Source organism: Haliotis rubra, unplaced genomic scaffold (assembly GCF_003918875.1).
Source record: "Haliotis rubra isolate DU_JTF1 unplaced genomic scaffold, ASM391887v1 Scf160, whole genome shotgun sequence".
Classification (NCBI taxonomy): Eukaryota; Metazoa; Mollusca; class Gastropoda; order Lepetellida; family Haliotidae; genus Haliotis; species Haliotis rubra.
The window spans coordinates 1,350,395-1,363,962 of NW_025765559.1; the positions used below are offsets into that span (position 1 = coordinate 1,350,395).

A 13,568-nucleotide genomic window follows, 5' to 3' on the forward strand; every position below is an offset into this window, starting at 1 on the left:
TACGACTAGTAGATTCATTGATGACTCAGTCTAGGCCTAGTCCTGCCTTCGATGTAAATTTGGAATGATAACACAAGGAATTGGAACGATTTGGACAAAATCGACACCTTATGAAGCTACAATTTTGCAAAGAATCAGCTGACAATGATTTTGTGTTCATAACTGTGCAATATTAACCGCTCGAATTGCCATACGCAGGTTGTGATGGCATTTTTGTGCACGTCTTCTGAAAGAATCTGACAGAAGCTCTCTGTTGAACTCTTGACATCTCCCCATTTCCTGGGGGTCGGGTCGTACGTACATCTCAAATTTCACTCGGGACCGCTTGCGTGTCTCCCAGACCGTCGTCATGTCGAGAGGAACCATGTATTCTACCGCCTGTGCCGACTGCGGTGCATCAGGTAATGGCCAAGATTCAGAAATGTTATTAAAATGCCATTGCAGCTGCTTTATCTGATAAGTAAGATTACCCACACTCGTTCACCATTTCATCTCACATTTGGAACTTTAACTTGGAACCATGTTCCTCTTTGAGTCATACAAGATGTGCAGATGGAATAGGTGCATTGTTTGTGTGTTTTATTGGCTTGACCTTTGATATATTTCAGCTTTAGCTTGTTGAGCAAAGATTGCCAAATTTTGATAGTATTATTAATGCAAAGTAATACAGAACGTTTGTATATAGTTTGTGTTTTTGGTAATGGAATGATGAGTTTTCCAGCTTCAGCATATGCCATTCACCTATATTTTTTATTTGACAGTTTTAGTTACACGATGCATCCAACCAAACTCTTTCGCATGTTACTTTCATGACATAAACATGGTTATTTGAGTGAGACCTTGCTTTGATAATTCCCTTTTTTCATATATCTATTAACATGATAAAAAATGTTACCATGAATTTCAGTTCAAGCTTGATGGTTCATTCGGTTAGTGTATTCTCAATTATTATTATTACATATTGATATATATACATCATGCTCAGGAACTCAGTGAACATTTCAGCATCAGAATGAGCAAAGACAAACATTTCTGAAGTTGAGTTCTTGTCATAACCCTCATAATGGAAAGGAAAGGTGTAAAGGATCAGATTTAAATACTTTAAAGCAGAAAAACTCAATGATGCCAGGAAACACTTCAATTCCAATGCTGTCATTGAGGGTGCTCTTTCAGATGTTTGTGTGCTTGAGACTGAGTGCATATTAAAACTAAATCAAGGAAATATTTATATTGACTAATTCGAAAACAATATACATCTATTTAGACTGAAAATGTTGTTTGAAGAAGTAACATATTTAAAACAGGAATGTGAAGGGTTCCCTTCAGCAGCAGATGATACTATTACTATACAGGCATCCTACGATAAATCTCCACTATTTCCTGGATGCATCTACGGCTTGGACCCATGATTTTATTGCCTCCCTTGGCTGGCTTTTTATCCAATCAGGTTTCTACATTGGAAAGTTGAGCGTACCAATCACAATTCACTTACGCTTCTTTTACTAACCGATTAAACTTGGCAACATAATTGTTGCAGAGGTAGAAAGAGTTCGTGCATATATTTTTTAAGGCTTCAGAGCTGTCAATTTGTCTGTTTGATTTCCCCCAAAATCTGAGTCACACTGCAAACAAACCTTCGTGGCTGTGACCGCTATCTTCGTTGACACTGGCAAGCTCGCTTGTAACGGCGGCTTAGCTGATTGGCTACTGTGAGAATGCGGAGTCATTAAAGGGAGGTAATAAAATTATCGGGCCAAGCCATAGATGCATCCAGGGTACTAGTGGAAATTTATCGTAACGTATACCCTGAAGATTATCGAGGATGGTATACAGGCAGAGAGTCATGGAACTTGTTCAAGTTTCTAAAAGGCCTAAAACACAACATGTCATGTTTTCTGGACATGTCATCATGTAATCTGTCAAAAGCATGGTTTTGATAATGACCCATTTCCACCCCTCTGCTTTTTTTATGACAGATGGTAATATATATTTATAACATTTAATAAGGAATATTTTTCAGTGATGTCTGGGAAAGATGATCCAACACGTGAAATGTTTCTGTTAGTAGGCGTTTTTGCTTACTCTGTCTGTACGTGTAGAGGCGGTGGGATAGCCTTGTGGTTGAAGCATTCACTCGGTCATGCCAAAGACCCGGGTTCGATTCCCCACATGGGAACAATGTGTGAAGCTGTGATATTGCTGGAATATTGCATAAAGTGGTGTAAAACTCACTCACTCACTCTCACTCACTCACTCACTCACTCACTCATCCAATGAAAGACATATGATGGCATGAGGCATCCTGACTCCTCTTCATATGATCACATCTTAGTGTTGGGTGTTACACATTAATGGCTAGGGTACCCCACCATTCCTAATCTTAAGCACTGATAAGGAAGCAAGAAATTATTAGTTCCTTGGTTTTGGGAAATATATGTTACCACAGATCAGGCTACACATGATAAAATGGGCATCATGGATAGCATAATTTCCTGTTTCCACTGAAACAGAAAGGTAAATATTTCCTAAAAACAGAAACTTTAAATGGAAAAATGTCAATGCTGTGATCATGATGAGTTTTGATATCATTTGCCTAGTTTCATAATGAGGCACATGTTTTACAATGAAGGAAATATTTATTTAATGAGTTATGTCTATTTCCTGCTTGACATTACAACAACAACAGATGTGACATATTGCACTTGTCAGCAGTGTTGCACATGTTGCGGTGCTGTATGGATGTTGTTGCATTCAGCTGTTGTATATGTCACCATGGTGACAACTAAGGGTGTGAGAAATGGTTTGCTGAGCACCATCTACCATGTGCTAGGCACTGAAATTATCAATGTGCAGAGACCTTCGATCTGCCGGGAATGGTGGTATTCATCTAAGAGCAACATTTTTTCTGATTTTCCTCTCAACCCAACTTACCAGGGCTGACATTCCATGGTATGACAGAAAGAAGGTTCTAAACAGCATTAACTTGATCACTCTCTGCTAAGGGCTGACAGTCAGGATGATGGGAATAGTCAGTCAACAACACATTGTTACGATTCAGACTGACTAAAAATCATAATTATAATTATCAGTGTACCTTATCATGCTCTTCCTGATGCCCACATTCAACATCAAGATCTTTATAAAAAAAGAGTGAGTCAGTGAGTTTAGTTTTGTGCTGCTTTGAGCAATATTCCAGCAAATTCACTACAGGGGACACCAGAAATGGGCTTCACACATTGTACCCTAGGTGTTTGCACGTATATTACATTGGTCAAATGTAAAAAAATGCAATGTCAAGTGCACTCGTGGAAGTCGGTTGCTGAGCGGGTTAGGCGTCTGACTTTGTGTGCTGGCAATTAGGTGCCTTCCTCTGAGATTAGGGGCGTTGGGGCAGCCTAATGGTTAAAGCGTTGGCTCATCACGGCGAAGACCCGGGTTCGAATCCCCACATGGGCACAATGTGTGAAGCCCATTTCTGGTGTCCCCGGCCGTGATGTTGCAGGAATATTGCTAAAAGCGGCGTAAAACCAAACTCAGTCAGCCAGTCCTCTGAGAGTGTGGGTTCGATTCCTGGATGGACTCAACCCAACAAAAGTACTACACTCTGTACTTTATTGAGAAAGTGTAATCCCAAATATAACATTTGTTACATAAAATGAAATGTAGAATACATGGGGTCATCTAAAGTTTCACATAGAATTGTATCCCTTACACATACCAGGATCCTGTGATTGGTTAGAATCTCTGATTTGATTGATTATAAGTCTGACAGTGAGTGATAATGTAAAATCCATGGGGATGCTGGGTAGGGATCAAAGGGTTGATGTTATGAGCATAGATCCACACGGTCAGGAACGAGTCACAAAGTCTAACCATCGTGTCCATTATGTCTCCTTGTACGACCATCATATGTTTCCTGGGTCCAATTGAAACTCAAAACGGTGCTGCTCCTTCATGGTAAGCATGGTAAGAAGTGACATATCATCACCTGTGATCGGTTGTAAAAACCTTGGAGTCAAATTTGTGTGCAGACTCTTCCAGTGTTGTCACAACCCCAAGTGTACAGTACACAACCCTGTACACTTAAAAGAACCCATGAATCCATTGGTATATGACCAGATGGTGGCCACATGAATACGTGCAAACACCTAGTTGAGGGTACAGCAACGTGCAGTAAACCTGGACAAAGTACTGTCACTATGTGTCCCAGTCCACCCAGCTGTGTATGGGTACCTTGTAAGGATGGGAAAACTGCAATAACTCGGTGCGCCTAATGGCTGCTAAAGTTGTATGTTCCCAAGGGAGTTGAAATTGATAATACGATGTGCCATTGAGATCGACATCCAGTGATGGAGGGAAAAAATGCCAGTGCCTTGAGCATGCACTAGTTGCATGGATATGTGTGCTATAGAAATATCTTATACTACAACTGCTACTACTACTACTATCTTTTTTGTGTGGATGCATTTACATGATGAAGGTCACTAGACAGTCCTGCCTAGATTTTAGTAATCAGAGTCCACCATCATAAAGCTCTAATATGAAGTGTAGCATTATGCAAAAACAGAAAACTGGAAATGTGTCGGTTCCTTCCACCTTAATGTTAAACCATTTCTGACAACAAGCACCACAAGATACAGCATGTCCAATAACCTCTAGTGAAGTATGCCCTGTTTCTCTTTTGTATAGTTTTGGCTATCACAGGTTGTGATCATCCTCTATTGTTTCATGTATTATGAGGGGCGGTGGGGTAGCCTAGTGGTTAAAGCATTTGCTTGTCACGCCGAAGACCCGGGTTCAATTCCTCACATGGGTACGATGTGTGAAGCCCCTATCTGGTGTTCCTTCCTGTGATATTGCTGGAATAGTGACGTGAAACCAGACTCTCTCTCACACACGCACACATGCACGCACACTATTTTAGATTTACATACTAGTTTTATAGTCATATCTGTGATATTCTGGTTGTTATTACTGTCCTTCGCTGACAGGCATTTTATAATTTACATGTGTTTATGGTAAATTTAAAACTTGTTTTAGTCACGATATTTCTGAAATACTGAATATGTTACTGTAAATCACTCTCACTCACTCACTCACTCACTCACTTGTGTATTATGTCTCCATTTTAATGTGATATATATTTATCATGATAGAAGGGAAAGGTCATACTTTGGAAACTCAAGCTTCACCCTGTACCTTGACATTAATTTTTCTAACTCTGAATTTCCACTGTTCTGAACTAGGTCAGAATTTTCTCCAATAGCTCATATATGACCTTCAAGATGACTAGAGATTATTGGGTTGTCTAGCTGTCATTGTAACCTGGTGATTATGTTGCTCATACTATCAACCACAGGTTGTCCATTTCATTTGGAGTATGTATATCACAACCCTTATCACTCCCTCTCCATCACTGGGCCCAAAATGTGTTCCCCTTGGATTTTGGATTTTACAAGTCAGCCATGTCCTTATTGAAAACAATATTTTATCGTATGTATCAGCACGTCATGCTGATGGTAGTGACATGTTTGAGTACAGTTTGGGCTAAATCAATGGGTAGATTTGATATCTTTGATACTTTATAACAGGAACTACCCAGATCGTAGGCTTGCTGCTTAGGGTATGAGGGGTGGTGGTAGCCTAATTAGCTGGTGGTTAAAGTGTTCGCTCGTCACACTGAGGATCTGGGTTTGATTCCCCACATGAGTACAATGTGAGAAGCCCATTTCTGGTGTAAACCGCCGAGATATTGCTGGAATATTGTTAAAGGTGGCGTAAAACTAACCTCACTCACTTACATAGGATATGAAGACTGAACATGCTGAATGTGGCATCTTGTAATTACAGCACTAATGTTCCGTGGCCATATTTTCAGATCCAGTGTGGGCGTCCATCAACCGGGGAGTGTTGATATGTGATGAGTGCTGTAGTGTACATCGCAGCCTGGGACGTCACATTTCACAAGTCAAGTCTCTCAAGAAAGGGCAGTGGAGCCCGACACAGCATGCTGTAAGGATGCCTATTTCACGTTTCATTTGTCAATTTCAATTTCTACATGTCAATTTCAGATTGGATTTTAAACTTTCAAAACTAATACGAACAAACATTGATTATTAAGTTCTGTTTCTTTTAATTTGTTCAACATTTTTCTTCTTAGGTTTTTGATGTTTCAAAGAATTCATGCTGAAATTGATTAATGTATTTGTCTTTTTTAAATTTGAAAATTATAATGGACAGTTCTTGTTCTGACGTGATGAAGTCAGCTCTTGCATTTAACTGAGGACTTTTAGCAGAAGGTCAGAGCATGATTAATCTCTGATGAAGGAATCCTGGTCTTTGAGAAACTCTGACATGTAAATGACTTGTATAGATATTATGGTTATTTCCAGGATGTTTTCATGTAATAATCATAAAAAATGGCAAGATTTCAAGATCCCAGATTATAAATGAAAGGGCAAGATTGTTAATCAAAGTGTGGTTTCAAAATATTTTCATTTGCTAACTTTTCTTAAACATGTTTCAACCTATTATAAAACTTCCATGATCAAGTTTCCATATATATGGAAGAAAATCATACATGATATGTATAGAAATATTGCAATGAAACTTTCAACATGTAAACTGTTTATTTATTTGTCTTTCAGTTTTATTTAACAAGGATCTGATGACAAACATGTGTTTACAATACAGCAAATATTTTCATGTAACTTAAACCTGTTAGAATTACAAGTGCATGTTGGGTGGGACTTGTCTTGGTGGGAGTTGACAACTGGTGTCATTTACTATGATATGTTAAGTGTGAACCAATCCCTGATGTCTGTTCTTATTTTAGTCTATCCTACAGATCCTAAAACAAATATTCCTAATGCAGCCCATGCAAGTCTAGATTACCACTGTTTCATGAAGAAAGTCTCGGGGCTCCTTTTTATTGTAGTTTATTAATAGAACTTAGGAACCATTTTCTGTAAAATATGTTCATTTCAGGGACTAGATGTTAATCTATTCTTATTTTTATTCAGAAATATAAAGTCAGAAAACACATTTATCATGTTAATCCCTTACTCCTGCAATATTCTCAAGCACGACGTTAAACCCAATTTCACCTCACCTCACCTTACTCCTGCAGCCATGTTTTCCGTTCCACATTTGTTGTAAGGCTTGACCAATTATTGCTTTGACTCATGGAGCTGATCGTGTTCACTTGAAACTTGCAACTATAAAAGTATATCCGTCTGTGTTTTATAAAGTTCCTGCCTTTCATAACATCTGACTCATTCAATTTTAAACAAAAAAAATATTTTGAGTATAAAGAAAAATATTCTTAAAACAGCCATAACATCTTTTCACGTAATTAAGAAAAATTGACATTTTTCATGATCTTGAAAAAAAATTGTGAAAAAACAGGCAAGTACTAATTTGTGACCAAATTAGGTGACCTAAATTTAGGTGAGATAATATGGCTTAGAAAATATATTGGTATGTTTTTATTAAACATGTTCAAATCATATGCATATCTTTTCATAATTTTGTAGAACATGCTTTAGCTTTATTTGGGTTACATTATTATGGTACATAGTATGAATCAGGAAAAATGCTTCAAATGAAACCTGGTATTGGCTTTACTCATGTAGAATTTATGAGTTTGTTCAATTCAATGTCAGCATGTTCAGTTCAGCAAATGTACAAGTTACAGTGGACTCTGTCAATACCGGCCTCTGTAAACACCGGCACTCTGTCTACATCGGCACAAAGTTTCAGTCCCGGCAGAAATGCACGTTATTATCATTTAGAAACTTCTGTAAACATCGGCATCTGTCTATTCAGGATATCGGCATTGTTTTTCAGTCCCAACGAACAAGTTGTTATGAAAACGAATCTGTAAAAAACCGGCACATGAAAGACGGCGTAACCCTTTGATGAGATTAGGTCCAAATGATGTAACAACACAATTCGCTGTGACTCCCGAGATTATTCAGAAACGGGAAGTGTTAATCAGCATCCTGTTAATCAGTGAGTGGTACGTAACACTTACCCAGAGTAATTAATACATGTAGTGGGCAGTTTGACTGTATAAACAAGCAAGTGTTTACATTTTGTTGATTCGCGGGTATTGACTCCCGAGATTATTCAGAAACGGGAAGTGCCAATCAGTTTCTTGTTAATTAGTGAGTGGCACGTGTCACTTACATAGAGGCTAATCGTTTGATGGCGGGTATCGTTCGAAAGCTCTGAACATCAACAATATCACTGTACTCTTGCCGAGAGTATTTTCACATTTGTAAGAAGCGATTTTATTGGATAAAGATTGGTTTCTAACGACGCTTTTTTCACTACACTCTGCTTATAAGGGTCGTGATTGGTCAAAATCAGACACGTGACCTAAGCAGCCAATCATATTATGGAAATGGATACCGCCCTCGTAAACGGAAACTTTTAGATTAAGACGAAGGTTTTGGGTAAAATAATGCTATTCTGAACATATTAAGAAAGACATCGCTACCTATATCGTAAATTATGGAACGTATTGGACATATCGTGCTAGGTTATGGCCTATGACAAAAATGCTTCATGCATATATTTTCACATTAAGCATCGTGTGAAAGCCGAGATGTAACTTGTCAGTGACTTGACTTACATTGCATGATCGCACAAAAGTATGGAAATAGTAATTTTATATGTAACACGTTTGACAACTTTTATGAATGTTATTGTTGATTTCAATTTATTTAATACATTCCTCCATGTTTGAAACATCGTTACTTTGCTCTTTGACAATGCTATTGTAGACCCGCTGCCGAAGCATAAACAAGAATCGTTGTTTGCAATAACATTGCGAAAAATAGTTTATAATTTTAATTCTGCCGATAATATATGATCAGTTGAAATTTAATAAGAGATTTTTATTTGATTTAAACAACATGAATGTGCATTCAGACACTGCCTTGTTTCTTATTCAAACATCTTGTTAATGCTAAAGTGACAGTACGACAGCGAACTTCCGTGTGCGCAGGCGTCATAAGCGAACCTAGCTAAACCGGCACTCTGTCAAAACCGGCATTTTTACTTGGTCCCGACTGATGCCGGTATTGACAGAGTACACTGTACTTAGCACAGTATTAAAGACACTGTATATTTAAAATGTTTTTCCATAATAATATTAGACATAAATCTTTTGGGCCAGCTAAGGTATTAGTGGGTTGTTTGTCTTTTTGGTTGATATATTGATAACAGACAATATATCAATGTATTTTTGGGTGGTTCTGCTTAAATGCCCTAAGAAATCACTAGATTGAATGAGGTGGTGAAGCTTCACGGCTTCCTGGCTTGGCTGTGTGTCATGGTATACTGATGGCTTCAGCCAGACTTCAGGGTGGATATAAACCAAGAATGTCTACTTTGAGAATAGTGATAACATATAACAAGACAAGCCCAAAATGTTTCAAAATTCAACTAACCACTACGATACCTTAACATTGACAAAACTGGGTCCCATTGCACGAAGTGGTCGTAGTGCTACGACTCTCGCAACTCCTATGCTATAACACGACTTACAGCTATGATCACTTCATGAAATGAGTCTGTTGATCAGTCCAGGTGGCTTGTGCTTTCCTTTCTGGCACTGTAGTACTTGTTTGATTATTTACTAGATTAACAACGTTCACTGACTTCTAAGGTTTAAATCTGATTAATTCTTCCTTTTTCCCCAGATGGTATATCAACTTGCAAAGCAGGGAGCCAATAATATATGGGAACATGCACTGTTGGACCCATCACAGAACAAACATGGCCGTCGGAAACCCAACCCCAGAGAACCATTACAGTAAGATCAGACACAAATATGTCAGGCGTAGATTTCAGAGAGCCATTGTTTTAAAATCAGTACAAATATCCAGTCATTTTAGTAAAATCTGTCACTAATGCAGGGATTTACAGAACGCGAATTCCTCCGTCCTATACTCATAAAAATTGACAATGGACGCAACCAAAGTTATTATCGCGTCCACAGGGACTCAGAAAAAGTTCAAATACTTTTTTGTAAGAATTCCCATCAAGTACCAATAAGTTATCACTGAGTTTGCTTCCAGCTGGTTATAGTATTATTTGCAATTTAATTACTGTAACAATGTGATGATCGTGATACAAAATACAATAACAGTATTAATGATAATATTCAAGTGTCTCGGACCCCAATTTCTTGTCCAGGACCCCTGAAAGTTAAGAGTATGAGTCCCAGGGCCCCTCAAATACAGGACTCCATGTAAATCCCTGCTACTGTCTCCATTGTTTATTCCCAGAGAGTATCTGATGGCCTGTTCTTTCAGTTTTTGGATGCGAGTTCCAGCTGCAAATGAATTCATTTGTTTTATTTGCAGCCCCAACAAATCTGACTTCATACGTGCCAAATACCAGTTCTTGTCATTTGTTAACAAGCATAAAGACAGCGACATCAGCTCCATTGATGATGTCAGCAAAGTAAGTTCATTATCAATCAGTGTGCACAGATGACTGTAATGGCAGATCTATGGCAGACGTCTTCTGTTGTACTGTCTACATCTTATGGAGACCTGAACTTGCAAATCTGACTAACATTTTCAAGATGAAAAATGTCTTGCAATAAACTGTTTGCAATTTTCATTAGTTTCATTATGTTATTGTATTGCCAAGTGCAATGTTCCAGGTTGGCATAAGGGAGATAATCAAGGGTTCAAGGGAGATAATTCCTGTATTTTCATAAGCTGAATAAACATTCACCATACATAACTTTACACCTGCATGTCATTTTGCCCACAAAAGTGATCTGATTGAAAATTATTTTCACATTCTGTCAACAATGACATGCCATTGATTGAATGTTTGGACTTGTCAGAATTATGCTCTGTCTTATTTGACAGTTGTCATAATACTCATTGTCTTGTGATGTTTTTCAGGAGTTGCATTCGAGTGTTCGAACAAATAATGTGGAGACGTGTCTCAGACTGTTATCAAAAGGAGCGGATCCTAACTATTTTCACTTGGTATGTACCTGACAACTCTGTTTAAGTTCCATCTGGTGCATGGCTGGTTTAAGCTACAGTAGTTGTGTCCCTTAGCCATGTTTAGTTGCAATAGATGTGTGTTCACATCCAAGATTCCACGTAAATATAATGCTTACAGTCAGGCCGTGTTAGTCTGGACCCCGATAATCCGATTCCCACGATATCCAAACGGTAGCTAGCTGTAACCAATCTTGTTTACTATGTAAAATCATTAACTGTTGATCCATTAATCTGGTGCTTCACTCTCGGATCTGGACGTTAATTAGCGGTTACGGATTAGCTAATTAGACTTGGTTTTGCTTCATTAATCAGTCGGTACATCAAAAAGGTTTGGATAATCCACTTACCTCGCGAGCACCATTGATTAGCACTGATCTTCATCGGTAAACTTCAATGGTAATTGATAAGTGAGGTGACACTTCTGAGTTGAACATGTCGTTAGTTTGTGATTTTAATCAATCAAGCTCACCTTTTTTGTTAGTTTTAGTAATACCTGTCATGCTTACTTGCTGTACTTACTTCTACTGTAGTTGTGTATATAATGGTTCATTTCAGTAGTCTGTACGTTTCACTATCTGAACGTTTTTGATGAAAAACAGAAGTGTTCGGATTAACGCGGCCTGGCTGTATTTGAGATACTGTGGCTGTGGGTTTGAATGTATATGGCTTTCTTCCAACATCAAACTCGCGTGGTTTCACGTGACTGTGACATTGTTCAAAGTGGTATGAAGTCTCTTATCACATGCTCACTGAAAACAGTTCATGGTGGGATGCTATTCAGGCTAGGATTTGGCTGAATCTTTGATTGGAGGACCAGTTGAAGCAGCAGCTCAATGTAGTGTACTTTCATCCTTAGATTGCTTAGTCAACCATGCACAGCATAAAAATACAAACAACATCCATGTAAACAACACGAAGCTGTTGTTGTTTCAGGAGAAGGGTAACTGCCCCCTCCACATAGCAGCTCAGGCGAACCAGGCCTCCCAGGTGGAGCTGCTGGTGGTGTACGGAGCTGACCCCGGGGCGCTGGACCTGGGCGGGAAGACACCCATTGATTACGCCAGGTGAGAAGCATACAGGACAAATGTCTCCCTCTAAAACACGCTTTCTATAGGGTTTCTTTGGAGACTGCCATTGAGAAGAAATGACTATCTTTAAAACACTGATTTGATAAGGCTGTGACATACTGGTTTATGCACATCAAGCAGACCTTCTAGCTATGTGGGGGAAACATTAGGTCTGCTTCATGTGCATTTGACCAGTAGTGTTAAGCCACTTTTAATTATGTTTTTTCTTCTCAACTAATCCAGATAATCCGGATTATATGCCTGGGTGATCAGCTCGTGAGGTCTATCGGTCTATAGACATACACAACGAATTCAGATATATATTTTTGTACATTTATTTACATACATACAACTCTGTACAATTCAGATGTTACATAACAAATGGAAGCAAGCACAACTTAAGGTTAAAAGAAGCAGAATCTGCATAGTCAATCCTGATTGGATTAGGGCCCTGAGAAGGCTGTTGTAGGGAGGAAATGTCTGCCACTTAATTACTGATTTGATTAGGTTTTCTGGAAGGCTGTCATTAGGGAGAAGATTTGTCATTAGGGAGAAATGCCTCCCTCTGAAACACTGATATAATTGTGTTTGTGAGAGGGCTGTCATGGAAGGAAAGGCAGTGGATGGTGCTGAGAATTGCAGAAATGATTGAGTTCAACAGTTTCGAAGCGATTGTTCTTGGAAAGTTCATATGATATAGGTCACATGATAAAGAAAATTAGTCCAATGATCAATTGTCTGAGAAGTTTGAAATATTGTTTATCTCGGAAAAGCTTAATACTTTATACAACTCCTTTATCTTACCACTTTTTGATTACTGCTGTCATATATGGGATAATTGTACGATTGAACAGTAAGTTTCGATTTTACTGGAAAATTTTACATTTATTGAAATTATTAACAAACATAAGATTTATAAACAGCAAACAAGCACATGTCACATAAAACAACTTCAGTTAAGAACTATATTTGTCAGCAGACGCTATTATTCGTGAACACTGATTTTACTGGAAAATTTACATTTAGACGCCTTAAGAACTATAAGCGGTGCGGTTCGTGGCACCAGTCACGATAAAATATACAGGGAAACTAATTATAGAACACTGAAAGAAAGACGACATCACTCTAAACTCATAACTTTATATAAAATGTATCATCGTCTGACTCCTGATAATTTGAACGATCTTGTACCAGGTAGAGTACTCGAACAAAGCAACTATAATCTTAGAAATAGTACTTCCATTCAAACTATTAATTGTAGAACGCAAAGATATTCTCAATCATTTTTACCTAGCGCGATTATGTCGTGGAATTTATTGCCCGTTGGAGCTGTTAACGCTATTTCCCTGAATCAATTACTTTGATTTGAATTTTGGAACTAGATTTTGTCAAATCATTCATTATCGCTCGGCTGTAGTGATCTAAACGCAGACACATATAATCAGCATATATCGGACACACC

The 13,568-nt window shown here is 38.3% G+C and overlaps 1 protein-coding gene across 1 annotated transcript in view; it reads left to right on the forward strand.

Moving 5' to 3' along the window:
• The first annotated feature begins 24 nt into the window (after positions 1 to 24).
• Positions 25 to 13,568, forward strand: part of LOC124271430 (ARF GTPase-activating protein GIT2-like) — a 43,601-nt gene continuing 30,057 nt past the window's right edge. Inside the window, exons 1-6 of the mRNA XM_046706583.1 lie at positions 25 to 401; positions 5,879 to 6,012; positions 9,711 to 9,823; positions 10,377 to 10,476; positions 10,932 to 11,018; positions 11,973 to 12,103. Coding sequence (XP_046562539.1) covers positions 350 to 401; positions 5,879 to 6,012; positions 9,711 to 9,823; positions 10,377 to 10,476; positions 10,932 to 11,018; positions 11,973 to 12,103 — 617 coding nt within the window. The 5' untranslated portion in view covers positions 25 to 349. The remainder of the gene's footprint in view (positions 402 to 5,878; positions 6,013 to 9,710; positions 9,824 to 10,376; positions 10,477 to 10,931; positions 11,019 to 11,972; positions 12,104 to 13,568) is intronic.